The sequence below is a fragment of the Ranitomeya imitator genome, chromosome 5, assembly GCF_032444005.1.
Source record: "Ranitomeya imitator isolate aRanImi1 chromosome 5, aRanImi1.pri, whole genome shotgun sequence".
NCBI classification, from domain to species: domain Eukaryota; kingdom Metazoa; phylum Chordata; class Amphibia; order Anura; family Dendrobatidae; genus Ranitomeya; species Ranitomeya imitator.
Window position 1 is genome coordinate 42,941,276 of NC_091286.1, and position 26,834 is coordinate 42,968,109.

At 45.6% G+C, this 26,834-nt stretch overlaps 1 protein-coding gene across 1 annotated transcript in view; it reads left to right on the forward strand.

Moving 5' to 3' along the window:
- PLEKHH2 (pleckstrin homology, MyTH4 and FERM domain containing H2) overlaps positions 1-26,834 on the forward strand; it is a 222,179-nt gene that overhangs the window by 149,621 nt on the left and 45,724 nt on the right. The window contains exons 13-19 of the mRNA XM_069768602.1: positions 10,446-10,556; positions 12,320-12,406; positions 14,499-14,657; positions 16,650-16,730; positions 17,122-17,301; positions 18,062-18,170; positions 21,030-21,142. Of these exons, the coding sequence (XP_069624703.1) occupies positions 10,446-10,556; positions 12,320-12,406; positions 14,499-14,657; positions 16,650-16,730; positions 17,122-17,301; positions 18,062-18,170; positions 21,030-21,142 (840 nt within the window). The remainder of the gene's footprint in view (positions 1-10,445; positions 10,557-12,319; positions 12,407-14,498; positions 14,658-16,649; positions 16,731-17,121; positions 17,302-18,061; positions 18,171-21,029; positions 21,143-26,834) is intronic.

Consider the following 26,834-nt stretch of genomic DNA (forward strand, 5'->3'; position numbering starts at 1 on the left):
CCTCGGGATCGTTGGTCGCTGGAGAGCTGTCTGTGTGACAGCTCTCCAGCGACCAAACAGCGACGCTGCAGCGATCCGGAACGTTGTCGGTATTGCTGCAGCGTCGCTTAGTGTGACGGTACCTTTAGGCTACTTTCACACATCAGTTTTTGGCCATCAGGCAGGATCCGGCTAATTGCTGAAAAAACGGATCCGTTGCAAATAGTGGAAAACCTGATGCAACGGATCCGTTTTTTTTGCTGGATCATTTTATTAAAATTAACCCGGAGATGGACATCCTTTTGAGAGAGAGAGACCCCAGAACGGAAAATGTGCATGATTTGAATGGGGGTTGCCTGGAAAACCGGATTCGGATGCCGGATTCATCATTTCACATCTCAGTTTCATCTGCTTATCGCTGGAACCGTCGCTGGGTGTTTTTTCACCAGACAGAAAAAACGTTCCTATGAACATTTTCTTCGTCCGACAGAGTTGCAATTTTTGTTGGATCCGGCAAAAAATGGATGAAACGTTTGGCCATCAGGCGCAATCCGGCGCTAATACAACTCTATGAGAAAAAAACTGATCAGGCGGAAAAAAAATGGATTCGTTTTTTTCAAAATTCGCAGGATAGTGCCTGACAGCAAAAACCTGGTGTGAAAGTAGCCTTAAAGTTCCCATGCATATTAGAAAGCCGAACCTGTCGATATTCGCCAAGAGTCTAATGTATATGGGGGGCCACCGACTCTCACCCAACAGATGATGTTTTGTTAGATAAGGATCTGACATGTCCGATTTCAGAACGCCGATTCTTTTTTCTATTAGAGATCAGCTGCCACTAGAGATGTCTGCCAGTAAATGATCAGCTGAACCGTTTGGCTGAGATCTATCTAAAGTATATGGAGGGCTTTCGCTTCTTACCCTTGAGATTTGTGGTGACCATGAGGGTCATTCTTGCCAAGCTCTCTTCAGTCTACCTCTGTGTACTTTATTTAGTACATCTCTATGTACTCCATTCAGTACGCCGGTGTGTACTCCATTCAGTACACCGATATGTACTCCAATCAGTACACCGATATGTACTCCAATCAGTACACCGATGTGTACTCCAATCAGTACACCGATGTGTACTCCCTTCAGTACACCGATGTGTACTCCCTTCAGTACACCGATGTGTACACCCTTCAGTACACCAATGTGTACTCCATTCAGTACACCGATGTGCACTCCCTTCAGTACACCAATGTGTACTCCATTCAGTACACCGATGTGTACTCCCTTCAGTACACCGATGTGTACTCCTTTCAGTACACCGATGTGTACTCCCTTCAGTACACCGATGTGTACTCCCTTCAGTACACCGATGTGTACTCCTTTCAGTACACCGATGTGTACTCCCTTCAGTACACCGATGTGTACTCCATTCAGTACACCGATGTGTACTCCCTTCAGTACACCGATGTGTACACCCTTCAGTACACCAATGTGTACTCCATTCAGTACACCGATGTGCACTCCCTTCAGTACACCAATGTATACTCCATTCAGTACACCGATGTGTACTCCCTTCAGTACACCGATGTGTACTCCTTTCAGTACACCGATGTGTACTCCCTTCAGTACACCAATGTGTACTCCCTTCAGTACACCGATGTGTACTCCTTTCAGTACACCGATGTGTACTCCCTTCAGTACACCGATGTGTACTCCATTCAGTACACCGATGTGCACTCCCTTCAGTACACCGATGTGTACTCCCTTCAGTACACCGATGTGTACTCCATTCTGTACACCGATGTGCACTCCCTTCAGTACACCGATGTGTACTCCATTCAGTACACCGATGTGCACTCCCTTCAGTACACCGATGTGTACTCCCTTCAGTACACCGATGTGCACTCCCTTCAGTACACCGATGTGTACTCCATTCAGTACACCGATGTGCACTCCATTCAGTACACCGATGTGTACTCCCTTCAGTACACCGATGTGCACTCCCTTCAGTACACCGATGTGTACTCCCTTCAGTACACCGATGTGTACTCCCTTCAGTACACCGATGTGTACTCCATTCAGTACACCGATGTGCACTCCCTTCAGTACACCGATGTGTACTCCCTTCAGTACACCGATGTGTACTCCATTCTGTACACCGATGTGCACTCCCTTCAGTACACCGATGTGTACTCCATTCAGTACACTGATGTGCACTCCCTTCAGTACACTGATTTGTACTCCCTTCAGTACACCGATGTGCACTCCCTTCAGTACACCGATGTGTACTCCATTCAGTACACCGATGTGCACTCCATTCAGTACACCGATGTGTACTCCCTTCAGTACACCGATGTGCACTCACTTCAGTACACCGATGTGTACTCCCTTCAGTACACCGATGTGTACTCCCTTCAGTACACCGATGTGTACTCCCTTCAGTACACCGATGTGCACTCCCTTCAGTACACTGATGTGTACTCCCTTCAGTACACCGATGTGAACTCCATTCAGTACACCGATGTGTACTCCCTTCAGTGCACCGGTGTGTACTCCATTCAATACACTGATGTGTACTCCCTTCAGTACACCAATGTGCACTCCTTTCAGTACACTGATATGTACTCCCTTCAGTACACCGATGTGTACTCCATTCAGTACACCGATGTGCACTCCCTTCAGTACACTGATGTGTACTCCCTTCAGTACACTGTTGTGTACTCCCTTCAGTACACCGATGTGTACTTCCTTCAGTACGCCGGTGTGTACTCCATTCAGTACACCGATGTGCACTCCCTTCAGTACACCGATGTGTACTCCCTTCAGTACACAGATGTGTACTCCCTTCAGTACACAGATGTGTACTCCCTTCAGTACACAGATGTGTACTCCCTTTCATGTGATTGTGGGGATGCTGAGTGTCAAACCCCCAAGGATATCATATTGATGACCAATTTTTTGCATAGGTCATCAGTTGTTATAGGGAAAATATCATCAGAAAATCATCTAGTGTTAATATCAGGATTTTGTTTACATGTACAGTAAGATGCAAAAGTTTTGGGCAGGAGTGGAGAAAACTGCAAAGTAAAAATGCTTTAAAAATAGAAGTTAATAGTTTATTTGTTTCGAGTAGCATTATGTAAAGTGAGTGAACGAAAGCTAAAACCTGTTCACTATTTGGTGTGCTCACGCTTTAATGTAAAAACAGCAGTAAAGCATCAATACTTGGTACACTTACACCCAATTTTTAAGGAACTCGGCAGGGAGATTGTTTCAAACATCTTGGAGAACCAAACACAGATATTTGGCTTTGGTGTGGGTCATGTCATCAAATCCAGGACTCCTTATTCTTCTTTACACTAAAGATGCTTCTTAAAGGGTATTAGAACTACAGAGATGGGAACGAGAGTGGACCCTCTGGACCGTGGAAGTCCCCCTCGTGGGCGAGCAGACCCGGTGTTAACCAACCCCTATACAGGGGCTGTTTAGGAGCAGGCCCAGAGGTTACCTTACCACAGTAGCAGACACCAGAAGGGACGGCTCAGGTAAAGGGAGGGCAGAGAGTGGACAAAACTGAGGACCGGAATCAGGAGCGGGAAATCCAAAGGCAGAAGACACGGGAACGGAGGGCAGGAACGGCAGAAGAAAACCCGAGACGGAGACGGAACTGAAAAAAGGAAACAAACACAGTAAATATCAGCACGGAAGCACAGTGCCAGTACAGACGTTCAGAGTACGGAGAGGACGGCCAGAGACTAAGCAAAACGCTAAAGACACTCAGGCACCTCCTAGCAGAGGAGGTGGCCTGAAATACCTTGCGCTCCACAGAGATTGGCTGCAGATACACCACATCCGGTGCTAGGAGATCCGGAGCCGAGAGATTGCCACTAACGCTGAAACCTGCGCGCCTGCGCAGGAGCGGACCTCCCAGGACACGGAGGACGAATGCGCCGCACACCGGAAGTAGGAGCGCAGGAAGGAGCGATGCCGGAAGAAGACGGCGCAGCCCGAGAGGAGGAGAGGACAACGCGCCGAGCGCTAAAAGAAGAGCGAGCGGAGGGAGCGGAAGCACGCCGAGGACCAGGAGCAGAGCGGTGAGCAGCCACTGTAACAGTACCCCCCTCTTTAAAATCTCCCCTCCTCAAACTAGAGAGAAATTTGTTAAGTAGACGAGGAGCATCGATATTCTCCCGAGGTTCCCAGGATCTCTCCTCAGGCCCAAACCCCTTCCAATCCACTAGAAAAAACTCTCTCCCGCAAACCCTCTTCCTGGCTAGAATATCCCTCACCTCAAAGATATTATCAGCATGGACAGGCTGAGGAGAGATACAGGAAGAAGGATGAAAGCGATTAAAAACAACAGGCTTGAGCAGAGAGACATGAAAAGTATTGGGAATCCGGAGCGAAGCGGGCAACTTCAGCTTGTAGGCAACTTCGTTGACTCGACTCAGAATCTCGAAGGGACCGATGAAACGAGGGCCAAGTTTATAGGATGGTATCTTGAGCCTAATGTAACGAGAGGCAAGCCAAACTTTATCGCCTGGTAAAAATGAGAAAGAATCTAAGCGCCTCTTGTCGGCATGTCTCTTCATTTTAACTGATGTATTTTCGAGAGCCTCTTTAACCTCACCCCAAATTGCAGAAAAATTCAAAGTCAAAGAGTCTGCTGCTGGAACTCCAGTAGTGGAAGAAATTGGAAGAGGCATAATCGGATGTTGTCCGAAGACGACAAAAAAAGGAGACTTAGCTGAGGATTCACTAGAATGATTGTTATAGGCGAATTCGGCCCAAGGCAGAAGGTTTACCCAATCATCTTGGTGGGAATTGATGAAATGACGAAGATAGGCAGTCACAATTTGATTTGTCCGTTCAGCTTGACCATTAGTCTGAGGGTGATAAGCCGATGAAAAATCTAGTGATACCTTCAAAAGCTTGCATAACGCTCTCCAGAAACGTGACGTAAACTGGACTCCTCGGTCAGACACGATGTTTAGAGGGAAACCATGGAGTCTGAAGATATTGGAAATAAAGATCCTCGCCAATTCTGGAGCTGAGGGAAGTCCAGACAAGGGAACGAAATGGGCCATCTTGGAGAAGCGATCTACCACCGTAAGGATGACTGTACAACCAGAGGACCTCGGTAAATCGGTAATGAAGTCCATGGCGATGTGTTGCCAAGGACTCGAAGGCACAGGAAGAGGAAGCAACCCTCCACGAGGTAATTGTCTAGGCACCTTGCACTTGGCACAGGAAGGGCAGGAAACGACAAACTCCTCGACATCATGACGTAACGAGGGCCACCAATAGTAGCGAGAGATGAGAAGGAAGGTTTTTCTAATCCCGGCGTGGCCTGCCAATTTGGAGGAATGTCCCCAACGCAGCACAGTCTCTCTGTCTTTCTCAGGGACAAAAGTCTTACCCGGAGGTGGACAGATTATACTTAAAGGGGCCACAGTAACGATTTTACCGGGATCCACAATATGCGCTGGTTCCTCGTCGATGTCCTCAAGCTGCGATAGTCTGGACAGAGCATCTGCTTTGACGTTCTTGTCGCCAGGTCTAAAACGAAGCTCAAAGTCTATGTGCGGACTGAAGATAGGCCAAATTCTTGTGGTCAGAAAAAATCACAAACGGATGAACGGCTCCTTCTAGAAGATGCCTCCACTCCCCTAGAGCTAGCTTTATGGCCAAGAGTTCTCGGTCCCCAATGGTATAATTACGTTCTGATGCCGAAAATGTCATGGAAAAGAAGCCACAGGGAACCAGGCGACCAGTAGAAGATCTTTGAGAGAGCACTGCCCCGGCCCCAGTAGAAGAGGCATCCACCTCGAGAATGAATGGTCTATTGATCTCCGGATGGTGTAGAACTGGCGCGGAGGAAAAGGATTGCTTCAGAAGCTCAAACGCTTTTTCGGCCTCTGGGGTCCAAGTCTTCGGATTGGAACCTTTACGAGTGAGAGCAGCAAGAGGCCGAACTACCGAGGAGAAATGTGAAATAAATTGCCTGTAGTAGTTGGCGAACCCCAGAAACCGCTGGATGGCTTTTGTCCCATAGGGACGTGGCCAATTGAGAATGGCTCTCAGCTTCTCAGGATCCATCTTGAGACCGGTATCTGAAATGATGTACCCGAGAAAAGGCAGAGACGTCTGTTCGAAGAGACACTTCTCAAACTTAGCATAAAGACGATTCTCTCTTAGGCGTTGCAAAACCAAACGGACGCTTCTTCTGTGAGATGGTAGGTCAGCCGAAAAAATTAGGATGTCGTCTAGATATACTACAACACAAGAGTAAAGAAGGTCTCGGAAAATGTCATTGACGAATTCTTGGAAGACTGCGGGAGCGTTGCAGAGACCGAACGGCATGACCAGGTATTCATAATGCCCGTCCCGAGTATTAAAGGCAGTCTTCCATTCATCGCCGGCACGGATTCGAACAAGATTATAAGCACCTCGAAGATCCAGCTTCGTAAAGATTCGTGCCCCTCTTAATCGATCGAAGAGCTCAGGAATAAGGGGCAGAGGGTACTTGTTCTTGATAGTAATATTATTCAAACCTCTGTAATCAATGCAGGGTCGAAGAGATCCGTCTTTTTTCTTGACGAAGAAGAATCCCGCACCGGCAGGGGAAGAAGACTTTCGGATGAATCCCCTAGATAGATTCTCTTGGACGTACTCAGACATAGCTTTAGTCTCAGCAGGAGACAGAGGGTAAATCCTCCCTCTAGGTGGAGTGGAACCGGGAAGAAGTTCGATCGGGCAATCGTAGACTCGATGCGGAGGAAGAATCTCTGCTTCTTTCTTGTCAAAAACATCACTGTAGGACTGATATGGAGTAGGTAGTCCGAAAAGAACGGAATCAGTCGGAAGCGGAACTACAGGACGAACAGGCAGAAGGCATTGTTTTTGACACGTAGATCCCCAACGGAGCACATCACCTGAACGCCAGTCCAGGGTAGGTTCATGTAAACGGAGCCAAGGTAAACCTAGAAGCAGAGTATGGTTTAGATTAGGCAAAACATAGAGAGTTATCTTCTCACGATGAAGAGCCCCGATACACAGGTCTATCTCCTCCGTAATCAAGGTGACGGTGTCTTGCAAGGGCCTCTCATCCACGGAAGCAATCTGATGAGGGGAATCCAACGAGAGAACCGGAACGCGAAGCCTCCGAACCGCCTCAAGACTGATAAAGTTGCCTGCTGCGCCCGAATCCAAATACGCGACCTCAGAAAAACGCTTCTGATTAAGCACTAACAAAACGGACAGAAACAAGGGTTGAGAGGAATCAGAAACACCTAGGGAGGCCTCTCTTACCTGTCCTAGGCGGAGGAGTTTTCCGGTCTCTCAGGACATGCTCGTAGTAAATGTGAAGCGCTACCGCAGTAAAAGCAGAGTCCTTGGGATCGTCTCTCCCGACGGCGTTGCTCTGCTAACTTGACCCGATCTACTTGCATGGGCTCTGGCACGGAGGTTGTGGTAGACGACAAGGGACGCGGACTTCCAGACCTGCGGATGGAGGGTAGAGAACGAACAGACCTCTTTTCTCTAGTGGTCTCACACGTTCGCTCCTGAAAGCGTAGATCAATGCGCGTGGACAGGGATATGAGGTCATCTAAAGATGTTGGGGTATCCCGTCCAGCCAACTCATCTTTTATTCGACTGGACAGACCTCGCCAAAAAGCGCCAACCAGGGCCTCGTTGTTCCACCCTAACTCAGAAGCCAAAGTACGAAAACGTATGGCGTATTGGCCAACAGATAGAGAACCTTGCTGGAGGTTGAAAAGCGACTCAGTTGTGGAAGCTAAGCGCCCGGGCTCGTCAAAAACCCTGTGGAAAGTCTCTAAGAAAGAGGCTAGTTGGGTAACTACAGGATCATCCCGCTCCCACAAAGGATTGATCCAGGCCAAAGCCTCCCCCTCTAAATGAGATACTATAAAAGCCACTTTGGCCCGGTCGGAAGGATACTGTTGGGGAAGGAGCTCAAAGTGGAGGCGACACTGGTTCAGGAACCCCCTACAGAGCTTGGGATCCCCACTAAACCTGGGAGGTTTGCCGAGGCGAGGGAGCGGATGAGGCGAGGGAGTCGAATCCTGCGAAGCCTGAGCGGAAGCCGTGGAGAGAGACTGCAAATTAAATAAACGGTCGTCTATGGAAGCCATATAGGATAGCATACGCGCCTGCGTATCGCGTTGTTGAGAGAGTTCCTGCTGCAAGACCGCAATTTGATTGGCATTAACAGGATCGGTGGTTTGCAAAGAAGTTAGACGAGACTCCAAATTTTTCAGGAAGGACATGATGCGCTGCTGATTGTCGTGTATGTGCGCCAATTCCTTCTGATCAGAAAACGCGGCGCCCGCGGGGTCCATGGCCTGAGTGTACTATTAGAACTACAGAGATGGGAACGAGAGTGGACCCTCTGGACCGTGGAAGTCCCCCTCGTGGGCGAGCAGACCCAGTGTTAACCAACCCCTATACAGGGGCTGTTTAGGAGCAGGCCCAGAGGTTACCTTACCACAGTAGAAGACACCAGAAGGGACGGCTCAGGTAAAGGGAGGGCAGAGAGTAGACAAAACTGAGGACCGGAATCAGGAGCGGGAAATCCAAAGGCAGAAGACACGGGAACGGAGGGCAGGAACGGCAGAGGAAAACCCGAGACGGAGACGGAATTGAAAAAAGGAAACAAACACAGTAAATATCAGCACGGAAGCACAGTGCCAGTACAGACGTTCAGAGTACGGAGAGGACGGCCAGAGACTAAGCAAAACGCTAAAGACACTCAGGCACCTCCTAGCAGAGGAGGTGGCCTGAATTACCTTGCGCTCCACAGAGATTGGCTGCAGATACACCACATCCGGTGCTAGGAGATCCGGAGCCGAGAGATTGCCACTAACGCTGAAACCTGCGCGCCTGCGCAGGAGCGGACCTCCCAGGACACGGAGGACGAATGCGCCGCACACCGGAAGTAGGAGCGCAGGAAGGAGCGATGCCGGAAGAAGACGGCGCAGCCCGAGAGGAGGAGAGGACAACGCGCCGAGCGCTAAAAGAAGAGCGAGCGGAGGGAGCGGAAGCACGCCGAGGACCAGGAGCAGAGCGGTGAGCAGCCGCTGTAACAAAGGGCTTGTCGACTACTCGGACAACCCTTTCTCAATCACCATAGTTCTTCAGTGTAAAATAATACCAGCTATATATGCACCTTTGATGCCGGCACCATTCCAGAGATGTCGGCGCCTGCTCTCTTGGGGCTTGCGTGACATTGTTATATCACGGGAGCCCTGTAGCCAACTAGCGGCCGCTTCATTCTCATTTTCTTTGGCTAAAACTGACAGAAGAAGTGAGCGCTGCTGCTGCTGCTCTCTGTCTTCTTCCAGAAGTCAATTACATCTAAAGGAAGTGAAAGGGAAGAGGCTGCTAATTGGAGGCAGGGCTCCCGTGATATAACAATGTCACGCGAGCCCCAAGAGACAGGCGCCGACATCGCTGGAATGGCGCCCACATCAGAGGTGCGTATAGCTGCTATTATTTTACATTTGCGAACTATGATGATTGAGAATGGGTTGTACAAGTAGTGGACAACTCTTTTAATGACATTGGCTGTATATTTGGTGTTGTTGTCCTACTGCTGAATACATTTGGAGCCAATGGAACTGCCTGATGTTATGTCTAGATATGGATGTGAACACCTTGATATAATCATCAGGTGTGTTATCTTAGACTGTGTCAGCTAATTTGGAAAACAGATAATTACACTAGTGATGGTCCAACGTGCTCAGATAACGCCTTATCTGAGCATGCTCGGGTGTTATCCAAATATTTTGGGCATTCTCGTATATTATGTTCGAGTACCTGCGGCTGCATGATAGACAGCCTGAACATGTGGGGATTGCCTGTTTGTTAGGGAATCCCCACATATATTCAGGTTGTCTAACAGCATCATATCATGCAGCCGTGGGTACGCGAGCATAATATACGAGCATGCCTAAGATACTCGGATAACACCCAGGCATGCTCGGATAAGATGTTATCCAAGTACGTTCACCCATCACTAAACTGCACCCATCTCCACCCAACATTCAAGACAATATAACCATCAGGGCTCGTACAGACAACTATAAAAGTCATACTAGTGTTATCTGAGGTTTTCACGGATAACACTCATCTCCATGTTATTCCATGGGGCTGTGCACATGTCCGATTCTTTCTGGAGGCAAATCAAAGAATATCACAGTCCCACCACCGGGTCCTACGCTCATGAAAAGTCCATCCCGAAGGGAATTGTCTGTCTGTTGTCATCAGCTCTTCTACTTGTCATCATCAGCTCTTCTACTTGTCTGGTGCTGCCCTCTGTGGTCTGCAGGGTTGAAGAACCATTGAGCAGGAACAGCTGTCAATCTATGCCATAAACAGTGGCAAAAGTTCCATTTCTTTATTATCTCCTGATACTCCGTGACTTCTATATATATATATGTATATTTTAGGAGCTGTTGGAGAAATCTGGATACTTATTAAAAATGGGAGGAAAATTGAAAACATGGAAGAGAAGATGGTTTGTACTTAAAGGTGGCGAACTGCTCTACTACAAATCTCCAGTAAGTAACATCAGAATATTTGACATATTTTAACCTCTTTTTTTTTTTTCTTTCAAAGATCAATCTGATGAAAATACAGTTTTTCTATGTTTTAGCAAAAATCAATATAAGAAATATTTTAAGAGAGATCTTATATAAAAGACACGGATTAACCTTAACAACTGGCAGTGGAGAGTCGCAAAGCACAAAAAAAGTTGTTTTGTGGCTGGCACTTCGAAGTGTTTTTTTTTTTAAGAAAAGAAAGGTCCTGATTCATCTAGAGTGGCAATTATTTGTCCAGTCTTGATGAGGAGGCGTGTAGGAGTCAGATGCTCCTGATTCATGAAGAAACACATGCCTAAAACCAACTAGGTGTTAAAAGGTGGTCACTTACCATCACAGTTTTGGTCCAGTATTCTTTTTATTAATTTTATCATTTATCTTCATGGCCTAGGGAACTTTGAGACAGAACTCCAAAGCCCCTACATAGATACAGAATAAAATGGTCTTTGTCCTTTCAGAGAACTTGATCGATAATGTAATCGATAGACATTCTGTAATTATTTTATTTAAAAAATGATGGAGTCTACTCATCAAGATAATGTCAACATAGTTCTACCGTAAATTGTTTTAAAAAGTCATAATATTTTTGTACAACTCGGAGTATTGGAAAAATGTTGCGGCTTTTGGCGTTTTCAATCAGGTTTCTCCCAGCTCCCCCAAAATGGGGTGGAGCTGGGGCGTGACACCGTAGCTTGTCTAATCTATGTCAAGATGTGGCAATTTCTATGCCAAAAATCTTACTCCAGTCAAGGACTGGAGTAAGAGTTGTAGTGTGGCGCACACCACTTGTCAGACCCTCCTGAATCAGTAAGAGGCATGCACGTCTTCATGAATAAGGAGCATCGGACTCCTACAAACCTCCTCACCATGACTGTCCTGATAATTGCCGCTCTTGATGAATCTGGGCGTTTCATTTCTTAATCCTTCTCACCCTAAAAAAAAAATCACTTCAAAGCGCAAGCCACTAGGCAACTCTTTTGTGCCTTGCTTATGTCCACTGCCTGTTGTTAAGTTTAATCCATGTCTAGAGGCAGAGACACAGAGAGTTATAACAGGAAATGGGTCATCTTTATATCTTTTTTCTCCTGCTCTTCCATCTGTCAATTGCATACAGGCAAAGCAGAAAGGTAGAGTTTTAAGTTAGGACAGCCATACAATTGGTCAAAGCAATTGGTAGAATCAATGCTTGCAAGGAAGTGATAAAATAATAAGTTCCAACTCCTATAGTGCAGGCAGAATGTTGATTATGGGGGACTGTTAATTTAAAAAGTGGTATTTGAGAAGGGCAAACCCACGCAAGTTGTCTCTTCATATTTAATTTCTCAAAGGAACATTGCATGGCCTATAAGTCTCCTTAAACTGGCATCAGCATTGCATGGCCTATAAGTCTCCTTACACTGGAATGTTAGTCATGTCAAACTCGACAAAGAGAGACTTTACCCCTTTAGAAACTTAAAGGTTGTACTCACATGTGAAAGTTTTTGTCATGGTCTGTTTAAAGCTACAATATAACTGTGTGAATACAAGATTAGGACACATGACAGGTGGCGACTGACCCTTGTTAGACTATCGGCAGATGCCGTGGGATATTCTCTGTTTTGGTAGAGAGCAATAAGCACTAGTGTAGGCAGGTCTATGAACTTGTCAGGAACAATGGTTTATATTTAGTTTTTTTTACCTTTTAAAATCCAGCTCTGAGATAATTGTATTTTTCCCTACAGAGTGATGTAATACGAAAACCCCAGGGTCAAATTGAATTAAATTCCTCCAGTCACATAGTGAGAGGTGACGGGAAACAGACCGTGCAGGTAATGCAATAATCATGGATAATGGATTAATTTGTATAGCTTTCCACTCTTCTTGCAGTTCGAATTCTCGTCAGGCAGTGACTGTGGAAATCTAGCTGTTCACAAGACTTTTCTTTCTTGGCGCTTTGTCGTTTTGCAATCTACAACATGTGAAGTGCAATCTTTTTATTCTGAAACATTTCTTGAAAGCCTACGTACCCTTTTGCACATATTTTTTTTTACTGTTCATTTTCATTCTAAAAGAAAAGTTAAGCAGCTTTCTAAATAGTTTTCATTTTTTTAATTGTTACACTCTTTTGCCATTCCAGATTAAGGCCTTTATCTTGTTGAGTGGTTTACAAAAATGTTACTAATCCATCACGGAAACACTGCTATTTTCCCCCTTTTTATTTTCTCCGTTGTTAGAGATGGCAACAGGGAGGAGGAAAGGTTTGTACACAGATCTGCGGAATGGAAAGGGAAAGATGTATGTATAGTCTCGGGGAGGCAGAGGAAACAGTCTAGAGAAAAAGAGCAGCGCAATAAAAGGAGAAAAGGTGCAGCATAGAATCAGTGCTGATTTATGAGCCAGGAAGACAGCAGCACCCTGGGTACACACAGAGCTGACATCCAGCCTGTATTACTGGGAGAGACACTCCCGCAAGAGAAACATCTGAAAATGGAAATACAGCTGCCAACTGCTTATCAGGGGTCTGAAATGTAATGAAGGAATGAAAATTGCAATCTGAAACTTAGTGCGTTTTAGTTAAAGGGAACCTGTCAGGTCCCCCATGACTCCAGAACCACCAACAGTTGTGTCTACATAGCAAAATTCCCTGCCTAACAGCCCCTTTACACACATAAATTGACCTTTAGAAAACGTATATGTAAATGAGGCCTTTAACTAGTCGATGCATCGCATTGATCCTCTGAAGCCTGGTGTATGCTTCTTCACCTCAGATCAGCTGCTTCAGAGGATCAATGCAGTAAGAGAAAGAAGCCGCGCTCATGCGCGAGGTATGTAAAGCACTGGTGATGACGTCGGCGCTTGTAAGCCATGTTATCACACCCACAGGGTGTGGGCCCATCCTATGTGGGCCGACTAGTCTGGGGACACTAACGCCACATCGAATAGTCAGAGGCCACATTAACATATCATAAATGGACTTTAGAAATACTTTTACTAAAGATCTGTTTATGTATGTCATGCAATAAAGGGACTGTTAAGGAATTTAGCTATGTAGACACAACTGTTGGCACAGGGAATTGTGAGGGTCTGATGCTACTTTAATGCTATTTACTCTTAAAGGGGTTATCCAGGACATTGTAAAAAAAATGTGCCTAAGCACTTACAGGCAGGTAATTGTTAAATACCTGCCTATTGTGCCCGGCGCTGATTTCTGCCAAGACAGATCGGTCACAGACTACTCCTGCCAGTGAATCAGTGGCTTCCGCTGACGTCACATGAACAGAGCAATAGGTTATTTTCCACTCTGCTCTGTTAACAAAGAGTGACTGCTGCTGATGTCATGATTGGTAGCTGGCTCCCTGCTGCCTAACTGCGGGGAGCCGGATGATAATCAGCATGACGTCAGCAGTCATTTGACAGGGAGCAGCTTAACAGCAACTACTTCTATTAGCAACTACCTGCCTGTTAGTTTTTAGGCACATAGTGAAAAAATGTAGCGGATAACCTCTTTAAGTTTACTATTCCCAGTGGCGCTTCCAGCCACAAAGGTGGCCGGGGAGCCACGGTGCAGGGAGAAACAATATAGGCTGATTTAGCTCCTTGTGCCCAATTTTTTCTCATGATTGGTGGAAGACCCAGAGGTTGGACTGACATCAATCATAAAGTGATAACTAAAATGAGAATGCCCCTTTAAGGGTCACATACCTAAATTGTACCACTTTGACATACATGTTCATGTTACCGTTTATAAAGTGCATTAGTCCCACAGCCAGGGCTTTACATAATTAATATGCACCTATATTCTCCTAAATAGTCTTGTATTTTAGACTGTATAAAGTTGCGCTTTTCAATAGTGATTTTACTAATGAGCAAAAATTCTTCCAACCGAACATCATATTTCACAAACCTTCTTTTGTTTTTCAGTTGGTGACTGAGAAGCGGACATATTACCTAACGGCAGATTCTCCTAATATCTTGGATGAATGGGTCAGAGTCTTGCAGAATGTCCTTCGAGTCCAGGCGGCCAGCATACTCTTCACGCAACCTGATGTTAAGCCAACAGTAAAGGGGCTGCTAACAAAGGTAAGAAACATACACTGGGGGTGTATCACATCGGGCTCGTTGTACAGGTCTGCTAAGCACACGTAATACATAGACAGCATAAAAGACAGTCTGAAAATGTTCCAAATTGATTACAATCAATTTGCTGCATCATTAGACACTTTTCTCAAGATTTACACCACCTTTCATTAGCTTAAAAGATTATTCCCACAGGATAGGTGATAGCTTGCTGATCCGTGGAGGTCAAACCACCAAGATTCCCTCCGAACCCGAGAGCAAGGCCAGAAAATGCCCTATTGGAATAGAGCTGTGGTCACACATGTGCACCTCGACTATATATATTTTCTATGGGGCTGTTGAAGACAGCCAAGCACTCTAAGAGTCCTACAGACAACAAATGGAGAAGGTTTCAAAGGGGAATTTTCAGAAACTTGTTCTCCTATAGGTGGGAGCCCGAGCGGTAAGACCACCATCCATCAGCAAGTCACACTTATTCTGCGGATAGGTGAAATCTTACCCTTTTCATCCACAACAAAATTTGCACCAAAATTCTTATCAGACATTTTCTTACTCTAAGAGTGCTTTCACATTTGGTTTGTGGGTCCCGTCGAGGCATATGTCCGAACACCCCGCAAAAAGGGGTAAGGACGTATGCGCCGATGGCACCATAGATTGTAACGATGCAGACAGAGCCAAAATGCGCTGTAACGTGCATCATTCTCAGGAGTGTACACCTACAGGAGGCGGAAACTCAGACATAATACACTGCGTCTGAGTGTCAACCTCCTGTAGCTGTTCACTACCGGAAATGGTGCATGTCAGAGAGCATGTTCGCTCTGCCGCCACCATTACACTCTATGGCACCGTCGGTATACATGTCCAAACGAGGTGGGTTTGGATGTAAACTCCGATGGGTCCACTGAGCGGGTGCAGAAACGCAATGTGAAAACACCATAACTCAAGCAAGGTGGCAATAAAAAACCCAAAATGGTGATTGAGTATGGAAACAAAACAGACAAAATGGCTGATGACTGTTCTTAAGTGATCATGCAGGATAGAAGGCACAATGTTGTAGGTTTATTGGGTGCACTCAGCATATCGCTATACTAAAATGGGTTTTCCCATGAACAAAGTTCATTTTAATCAATGGATCTTGAAATAATAATAATTTCCACAATTAGATGTGTTTTAAAAATGTTTGTTCCTGTGCTGAGGTATGATCAGACCATGTTCCTGTACAGTCAGACACAGCCATTACACAGTACACAGCAGTGTGACATTTATAAGATTATCTCAGCACAGGAACATTTTATTTAAAACACATCCAATTGTGGAACTTATTATTATTCCAAGATCTATTGATTAAAATCAACTTTAACATTAATTTTGTTCATGGGAAATCCCCTTTAAGGCTTTAGTTGCCAAATATGCCTGGGATACATGAAGTGGAGAAAAAGGGAGGGGAAATACCTGAGATCACGCAAAAAATAGGAAACAGACTAAGGTGCGATGAACCCACCGATCCAACTCCAAATAGATAAGATCTTTATTGCACGATAAAAGCAATACAGAAAATCATAAAATATATGACATACAAAAACAAAAAACAAAACATAGAGTATGACAAAATATACAGTAATTGTCCTCCAAATAGCAATGCAATTGGGGTATTACTCCAGCTCAAGACTGTCACATGCCCAAAAAATGTCACGCTCTAGTAATAAATCTGGTTCATTTAGCCTTATTGCCTTTTTTTTCAAAAGACCAGACACAAGATGAAAAATCTAAACATATTTGGCGCATGTATGCAACAGTTTTTTGGTGCATCTTGTGCAATAAATCTTCTATAACTGCAGTAATTTGATGTCCTTGGCAAAATCAGTGGGATCTGTGACTCAGAATCACTTTGGTGGCTCCACGATCAATCGCTTGCTTCTAACACGATGAATAATTTGGAAACGATGCTTCATTTTTAACCAAATGCTTTTTATTATGGTATTATTATGTTTTCAGGTTAAGCATGGATATTCTAAGAGAGTCTGGTGTACACTGGTGGGAAAAACACTATATTATTTCCGCAGTCAGGAGGAGAAGGTGAGCTTTACCTTTGCAATTTGCTGTACCAAGACTAAGTCACACTTTAATATACAATAAATGTAATTGCCATTCAATTCAAGGGGTAAGATGTCTATCAATACTGTGAAAAATGGGTCCATGCTTTGATTGATCTACTGGATCAGGTCAATATATTGTCATGAGACCATGGAAATATGCCATTGAGCCGAAATTGCACCAAATTCAGATAAGATCCTCAGCCCCTTTGTATTGGTGACTAATGGGGGGAGGTCTCGGCTTTAATCAACATTTTTGACAAGTCTCAGAAGCACTTTTTGAGAGTGTTCCACAATACGCAAATGACTACTCATGCTTTGGCCAATGGTTAAAATAATTGATGATATTCTTTTTGTTTATTTTTTTTGTGTAGTTTCCACTGGGACAAGTCAAACTCTGGGAAGCAAAAGTAGAGGAAGTAGACCGATCCTGTGACTCCGATGAGGACTATGAGACCAGTGGACGGAGCCTCTTATCGACACATTTTACCATCGTTATCCACCCCAAAGAACAGGATCCCACATACCTTCTCATTGGATCCAAGCATGAAAAAGTATGCATGACTCTCAGAAATATAGCGCGGAGATGCCTCACTGATGGGATTTATGCGGGTAAAACAGGGAATTTGTCTACCAGTAATGTATAAACGACAGTAGCAAGTTGGCATCTATACATCTAGGCATCTTGGATAGTAAATTTTGGTTAATGTTTGACCCCATATCCTACCTATGGTATAGGCTACTGTACATCCATGGACTACTCTACATTTATTACATCAGGAATCGCATAGCTGACACATTTTTTGACTCCATGGTAATAGTCATCAGTGGATGGATGGATGGATGGATGGTAGGTAGTGTTGGTGCAAATTGATTCACAGGATCAGGTCCTTCAACTGCGTGAGTGATCTGTGGCCACTTAACGGGAGCCCTAAGAACTGCCTCCTACCTGCTGGCATCTGTGGTTCTTCTTTTGTTTAGCCAGCCTGGTGTGACACCACATGTGGGTCACACCACAATGATGACACCACACCAGGTCAGCTAATCAAAAGAACAGCAGCGGATGCTATCAGATAAGAGGCGGGCCACAGTGCTGCCGTCAACTGGCCATAGAATACCGACGAGATATTGTACCAAATCAATTTGCAGGTACTTCGGCCTCGTTGGTATTCTATGGCCGCTTGACGGCAGCACTGTGGCCCGCCTCTTATCTGATGGCATCTGCTAATTTATTCTGCATATTTTCGCCTCTGATGGTCACACAGGATTTAGAATAACAAAACACAAACAATGAATATTCCGGTTGTTTTCTAGGATACGTGGCACTACCATTTAACCATGGCAGCAGGAGTGACAGGAGCAAGTGTGGGCACAGAGTTTGAGCAGCTGGTGTGCAAATTACTGAGCTTGGATGGAGAATCATGTAAGTGCGATGGAGAATCATGTAAGTGCTGTTTCTCGGGGAGAATATCGCAAATGTGTTCAGTCTATATGTGTGGCAGTGTATGGAGGTCGTGAAGGTGCAGAGGTACAGTTCAGGCAAACTCCATGCGGAGCGCCCGCTAGGACTGTGGGATACTCGGTACTGGGTCAGCACAGTTCTTAATGGGGTGTTCACGGCAGCGGTGACCTGGTCCGTGGTCCTGGGCATCCAGTTAAAGGGGATGAATGGAATGGAAGTGGGAATAAAGTCTAATGTAGTAATGTTAGTGACGCCACCTGTGGTATTCGGCCAGGGATGGCCGACGCTGCTTAAAGGGGTCCACTGGGGCTGATGGTAATGCAGCTTAGATGGTTACACTCCCCACAGGTAGAGCGGAGGCCCCAGGGTGACCAGGACAGTCTATGAGGGGTTGTAGATGTTGGGGTGCAGGAAATAATTGGAGGACATAGGATTTGCAGTCTCTTTACCTTTTACTGGTGAAATTGCAGTCCAGGGCACAGGTTACAGGTGATCTTTGAAATCCGGGCAGCCTGGAAGTGGTTCGGAATGCCCCTCGCCAGGTAGGGTTGGAAGCTTTTCTTTTTGCGCTGAATTCTGAATTCTGGCTTCTTGATGCATTAGCTTTCCTCAAGTCCCTCTCTCAATCTGTCCTTTTAGGTGTACACTACCCGCATGGCAGGCAACTCGAGCCTTTTTACAGGTGACCCTCTCTCGTGGTGACTCCAGGCTCTAATCTGCTGTTGTGCCTTCGGGTATCAGTTGTGGCTAGAAGACCTGCAATCTCCTGCCCTCCAGTTTCTGCTGTGGGGCATACAGTTCTCATGCAACCTCGGACTCCAGTGTCCGGTTTCTTGTGCTTAATCCTGGGGGTGAGCTCAATCGCAGCTCCACTCCCAGCATCTCTCTCCTTTGCTTCCTCTCCCTTCACTGTCTCACACAGACTGACTGTAACTCTCCTCCAGACCAGAACTTATAGGGAAACTACCCTTAAACCAGGTCTAGAGCTCCCCCTTCTGGCCTGGAGTCAGGAAAGTGTTGTATGTAAGTGTTACCTGCTAAGGAGATTCCTTCTTGCTTCCAAGCATGGCATCACCCTCCACGGGAGGCAGGCAATACCACTGTGACAACCAGATTCCTGGGGTGTCACACATGCTTAATAGAAATCCAGGAGATTGGTCAGTTGTTTACCGACCAACCCGGCCGCCAGACCACATTAGATCTCTAGTACTGGCATTGGGGGGTTAAATTGGACAATTGCCCAGGATCCCTGTATCTAAAGAGACACCCTTCTCCAGCACTTTTGTCCAGCTCCTCATCTATGGAAATGAGTAGTCGAACAGCTGAAAAGCCATGACTGCAGAAGAGAGTGTCTAAAGCTAGCTCTGTAAAGCTCCATATTTGCCGAGACCAGAATAGTGACCTTCTGTATCAGAAAAACATCTTCCTGTTCCTTGATGTTGTATACATTTGACATCCACTTTTCGTACACTCTATTTGGGTGTTAATACAGGGGTCCCCTCTTAAGGATACTCATTTCTTTTCCACCGTGAAGAATAGTTACAAGGCGTCTCTTATCCTGGAGGCCATCCTGCATTATACAGACAAACAGTTGATATAAAGGGGTGTTGTGTAATGCTTCATTCTTCCTGTGGTGGTGGAGCGCCCGCCAGGGCCGTGGGGTACTCGGGACCAGGCCGGTTCTTAAAGGGGTGGTCACGGTGTCAGTGACCCGGTCCATGGCCCTGGGTGTCAAATAAAAGGGGAATAAAGTTTATGAAAGTGATTTGTTCATGATGCCACCTATGGTATTCGGTCCTAAAGGAGTCCTCTGGGGATGATGGAACTGCAGAAGGGATGGTATGACTTCCCATAGGTGAAGCTTAGTCACCAGGGCTCCCAGTGTAGTGGGTACAGTTGACAGACAGTGTAGTGAATTAGAGGACACAAGGTTGCAGTCTCTTTACCTTTTACCGGTAGTAGGCAGCCACAGTCTAGGGTACGGATCACAGGTGATGGTGCGGTCCAGCCAGCCTAGAAGCTATTCAGAGATCCCCCTAGTCAGGTGGGGTCGGAGGCCTTCCTTACTGTAATGTGTTGTAGTTCCTTGCTGCCTAAGGCTTCACACAAGGTCCTCACTTTCTCTCTGTCCCTTTAGGTAGGACACTACCCGCATGGCAGGCAACTCAAGCCTTTTTACAGGTGTCTCTAAGATGACTCCAGGCTCTATGTGTTGCTGTGCCTTCAGGTGTAATGGTGGACAGGCGACTTGCAATCTCCTGCCTGCCGGTTTCTGCTGTGGGGCATACAGTTACCACCACAACCTCGGTCTTCCAGCCACCGGTGTCATGCGCTTCAGCGTGGAGGAAGCTCAGTCGCAGCTCCCCTCCAGCTCTTCACTTCTCCTTTGCTCCTTCCTCCTTCACACTCTCTACAAACAGTTCTGTTCCTCTCTTTCCTTTCCAGGAGCCGCAGAACCACAGGTCTGCACGGCCCCAGCTTTCCTCACAGGAGCTGCAGATCCTCACGTCTGCACGGCCCCACGCTATAGGGAAGCCACCCACAAATTGGATCAGAGCTCCCCCTTCTGGCCAGGATTCAGAACAGTGTTGTATGTATGTGTTACCTGTTAAAGGGATCTTTCCTCTCCTCCAGGCATGGCATCACCCTCCCCGTGAGGAAGGCAATACCACTGTGACAGCCGAACTCCTGGGATGTCACCGTGGCCCTGTAGGGAAATGTTACACTAAGTGTCAGATTTCCCCACAGCTGATCGCTGGGATCGGAGGAAGCTGTAATTTGCCATTGATATATAATTACTACTTTTATTTCCCTGTTTAGGTACACAAGTATGGAGACATCCCACGCTCTGCCACAGCAAGGAAGCCATAACGTCACCACTTACTACCTTACCCTCAGAGGCATTACAGACAGAAGCCATCAAATTATTTAAGGTAAAAAAGAAAAGTAAATGTGACCATCATGTGATGTTAACGGCATCAGTACATAATTTGCCCGTGTCTCATTACTTTATTAACCTGACATTTTGTTGGCGCTGTTAGTATGAAACCTCGGATCCTGGGTTTGAATCCAATTAAGGACAGTCCGTTGACTTTGTGTTTTATCTCTATGTCTAGGTGGGTTTGCCCTTGGTTTTCTGCTTTTCGGCCAGACTTGTAAAACACAATGATAGGTTTAAGAAGTTGTCCAAGATAAATTCTTTTCCTTGAGAGAATAACAAACTTGCGTGAAGTTGCACATGACAGCTGCAGTGGCTGAGAGGCTGGGGAGCAGGAACATTATTGAGTTTGCTATTTTTTTCAACCTGTGACCACCAGAGATGTCTTTTCTTCTGCGTCTGGCATCCTCAACCTGGCATCTCGGGCACCTTTGGCGCTTACCAGTTCTTGTGAGATCAGGATGTCACATGAGACATGCAACATCATGACATGCATTGCACCGACTAGTCAGCGCATGCGGCACCCAGAATTCCGGACCTAGGATGTCAGATGCCGAAATGAAGTCCGGCTACTAAAGAAGACCAGAATGCATGCCTGACCAGGGCAGCACACACTCCGCAGACACTCATTCTCCCTGGCTCTAGCCCTGTCTACCCACCGCTGCTTTGATTTTGGTGTTGTCGCTGCATCGGTGATGTCACATCAACAGTGCACTTTACCGATCTAGCCAGTCACTGAGCTCCGGATGACGAAATGTTCTGCTATGCTCAGTAATAATAATAATCTTTATTTATATAGCACCAACATATTCCGTAGTGCTTTACAGTTTAACAGTTCATGCACAAGTCATAAGTAATACAATAATTAAAGCAAAGTAAGATGACCATACTCATGACAGCATACAATCTACAATAAGGTGGGGGAGACACAAAGTACAGGGGCTTATTTACAACTAGATGGCAGCCCGATTCTAAAGAATCGTGAGTCTAGAATCCATATATACTTTATTTATTCAAATGTAAGAATAATACAATTAATAAATAATAGTAAGAAAGAACAAAAAATGGCTGCACTCACCAGCTCTTGACAATTCTTGTTATTTAAGGTTGGTAAATGGTATTATCATTTTTTTGACGAAATTCGGCAGGAGCTTGAAGAGCAACGTCACTGGGCCCGCCTCCACGCACTAGAAACTTGCTGTGAGGTAAAAATTCAAAAATCACACCAAAATGGTGGGCGGAGTGTGTCACAGTACGGCACGTTTCTGATTGGTCGCTTGCAGCAGGCGGCAACCAATCAGACACTGGACACTGTTGACGTCACTTATCTCCGGACATTAGCTCCGGACATTAGCTCCGGACATTAGCTCCGGACATTAGCTCCGGACATTATCTCCGCACATTAGCTCCGGACATTAGCTCCGGACATTAGCTCCGGACAAAGCCACGGAAGTTGGCACAAATTGCAGGAAGTAGTATTCTAGGCAATTAATCTCCGGACATTAGCTCCGGACATTAGCTCCGGACATTAGCTCCGGACATTATCTCCGCACATTAGCTCCGGACATTAGCTCCGGACATTAGCTCCGGACAAAGCCACGGAAGTTGGCACAAATTGCAGGAAGTAGTATTCTAGGCAATTAATCTCCGGACATTAGCTCCGGACATTAGCTCCGGACATTAGCTCCGGACATTAGCTCCGGACATTAGCTCCGGACATTAGCTCCGGACAAAGCCACGGAAGTTGGCACAAATTGCAGGAAGTAGTATTCTAGGCAATTATATATTTACAATGATGGTCCAGCCATCTTGAGTGAGGGATAGATAAAGGCTGCATGAGGTAGTCACCAGCCAGTATTTGTTGAGCTTTTGGGTGTGGTGGAGTTTCATGTAGGATTATTCTCAGATAGATAGTGAATGACACACACATGCACGCGAGAGTGCACACACAAACACACGGACTTTGATTAGGGAACGTGATAGGCCGCTCTGAACAGATGTGTTTTGAGGGAGAGCCTAAAACTGTGTAAGTTTTGGATAGTCATAATTTCTTGGGGTAGAGCATTCCAGATTATTGGTGCAACGTGGGAGAAGTCTTGGAGACAGGAATTGGAGGTACGGATTAGTGCAGAGGTTGGTCGAAAGTTGCTTGCAGAGCATATTGAGCAGGAAGGCCGGTAAACAGAAATGGGGGTGGAGATGTAAAGGGGTGCCGCACTATGGAGAACTTTGTGGGTGAGAACAAGCAGTTTGAATTGAATCCTTTAATGAATGGGCAGCCAGTGCAATGACTGGCACAGAGCAGATGCGTTCGAGTACCGATTAGCCAGATAGACGACCCTGGATGCTGCATTAAGAATGGACTGGAGAGGGGAAAGTCAAGTGAGGGGGAGGCCAATTAATAGAGCATTACAGTAGTCCAGATGAGAGTGAATCAGGTCAACCATGAGCAGGGGCTGGCTGGCATTTTTCAGCCTGGGGGACAATCACAAGGCAGTGGCCCTTGAGTAGCGGTGGCCCTCCTTTTCCATAATAATCTCTGGCCACTGCATAAAAGTAGCAGAGATAACAGGCTTTAAAAACAGTCTGGTTCATAGATATGGGAACAGAACAGAGCTTACTCCAGAGATATGGGAGCAGAACAGAGCCTACTACATAGATTTGGGAGTAGAACGGAGCTTACTCTGGAGATATGGGAGCAGAACAGAACCTACTACTTAGATTTGGGAGCAGAATGGAGCTTACTCCGGAGATATGGGAGCAGAATCGAGCTTACTACAGAGATGTGGGAGCAGAACCGAGCTTACTACAGAGATGTGGGAGCAGAACCGAGCTTACTCCAGAGATATGGCAGCAGAACCAAGCTTACTACAGAGATGTGGGAGCAGAACCGAGCTTACTCCGGAGATATGGGAGCAGAATTGAGCTTACTCCAGAGATATGGCAGCAGAGCCAAGCTTACTACAGAGATGTGGGAGCAGAACCGAGCTTACTCCGGAGATATGGGAGCAGAATCAAGCTTACTCCGGAGATATGGGAGCAGAATCGAGCTTACTCCAGAGATATGGGAGCAGAACCAAGCTTACTCCAGAGACATGGGAGCAGATATGGGAGCAGAACCGAGTTTACTGCAGAAATAAGGGAGCAGAACAGAGCTTACTACAGAGATATGGGAGCAGAACCGAGCTTACTACAGAGATGTGGGAGCAGAACAGAGCTTACTACAGAGATGTGGGAGCAGAACGGAGCTTACTGCAGAGATGTGGGAGCAGAACAGAGCTTACTACAGAGATGTGGGAGCAGAACGGAGCTTACTGCAGAGATATGGGAGCAGAACAGAGCTTACTGCAGAGATATGGGAGCAGAACAGAGCTTACTACAGAGATAAGGGAGCAGAACCAAGCTTAATACGTCTACTATATGGAACCAAGCCTGCTACATAGAAACTGGAGAAGAACCGAGATTACGGCATACATACGGTACCATAATCTAGATGACTACATTGATACAGTACTAGAACCAAGCTTACTGCTTAGATATGGTGCCATAACGGAGCTTACTTACAAACATACATACAACAATACGGCTACATAGTGCCTACTACTATCACCACCACTACACAGCGAATACATAATATTATAATATCACCATTACCTCTACATTAAACTACATTCTATATAAAGACCAATGATACCACCATACATCTTTTACTTTGACTGAAATACATTTAGCTGCTACTAAATTTTAAAAAAAATGTTATCTAAAAAGAGCAATATTGCAGCCTTAAACTAACCGTATATTGGTAGATACCAGTTCCGCAGAACAAGTGATTACAGTACAGTTATACAGAATACAGTAACTTACACATGACATTCTTTCTGATTCGGATCGTTCACTTTTCTATCTGGCCCAGACATACATGACAACTTCTCCAGCCAGGGCTCATCTGCACAGATTACAACAAAGGTACATTTGACTTCTCACATTTCTAGCGCTGTCTTCATCTATTCCCAACCTACAAAAACTCCCCACTCTGTGTGCACCTGCAGTGTGGACCACTGACCCCTATTATTTAATCAATTGTGTCATTACTAGGATTACTCCCACGCCACAAAATTAAAGTATCCCACAGAAAGTAGTAATGCCCCTACTGTGCAACATGTATGGGCCTTTGAAGGATATAATATCCCAAGTGCCCCCTTCCAGAAACAAATATCCTTGAGTGCTCACTTAAAGTAACACTGCCCCCCCCAAAAAAAAAAAAAGGAACCTGAGTGCCCCTATCAAAACTAATAATGTACCCATTCATAACAAATAATGTTCTCTGAGCACCCACACAGCTCTGTATTTATAGAATGATGGGCCTACAGCCCCCAATACCCCTTTATTATACATTGAGGACCCCAAAACTCCCTATATATAGTAAAATGGCTACATAGCCCCCTATATACAATATGATGTCCGTACTGCCTCCTATATATAGTATGAGGCTTTACAGTTTCCTATATATACTATAGCTCCCCACAAATAGTATGTCTCCAAAACCCCCTATAGTATAATGGTCCCCTACAGCTCTCTAATTGCGATATTATGTACCTCACAGCTTCCTATATATAGTATGATGATCCTGCATCCCCTGTATATATAGTATCATGTCCCTACAGCCCCCTATATGGAATATGGTGGCCCCACAGCCCCCATATCATGAATTATGATATATATAGTATGAAGGTATCCCACTGCCCCACATATAGTATGATGGTCCCCATAGCCCCACATATATAGTATATGTAGTGCGATGGCCCCAGTTCCCACCATAAATATAGGACGATGGCACCAGTTGCATATATATATATATATATATATATATATATAATGATGGCCCCAGTTCTCCCCAAATATCTAGTATGATGGCCCCAATTCTCTCCATATATATAGTAGGATGGTCCCAGTTCTCCCCAGGTATGTAGTAAGATGGCCTCAGTTCCCCCATATTTTTCTCTTCAGGTCAGCAGAGCGGCATGAGGCAGTACTGTCATCGCGCCGCCTGCATCAGGACACTTAAGTCTCAGGAAGCTGCGGTCTGCAGCTTATGAGACAGACCAGGGTTTTCACTAGGAATTTCGGGGCCCCATACTGGCAAAATTTTCGGGTTCCCTTCAGACTCCGCCCAGGCTCCACACCAGCTCCACCTCCACCTCCACCTCCACTGTCCCACTGCTCATTCTTGGAAAAACTCAACTTTTCCACCACATCCTCACCAATCAGATATTAACAGTTCCCATCAAACACCAGATCACATTAATAATCAGCAGCTTTTGTTCTGCCAAAAGAATTTTTAAGTTGACACCACTAGACTCTTTCGGCCGGGCCCTACTCTACTCTAAACTATTAAAAATAAATATATTTTTATGGATTTTTCTTTAAGGGAATGAGTGACATACATTTACATTTTTTTAAACAACCATAAATACCACATACAGTACAAGGGACAAATACCGTCACACCATGACCAGACCACATATTACCATCACATAATGACCGAATAATACCACATACAAGGAACAAATACCACCACACCATGACCAGACCACATATTACCACCACATAGTGACTGAATAATACCACTTACAAGGAACAAATATAGTGATGAGTGAGTATACTCGTTACTCGAGATTTCTCGAGCA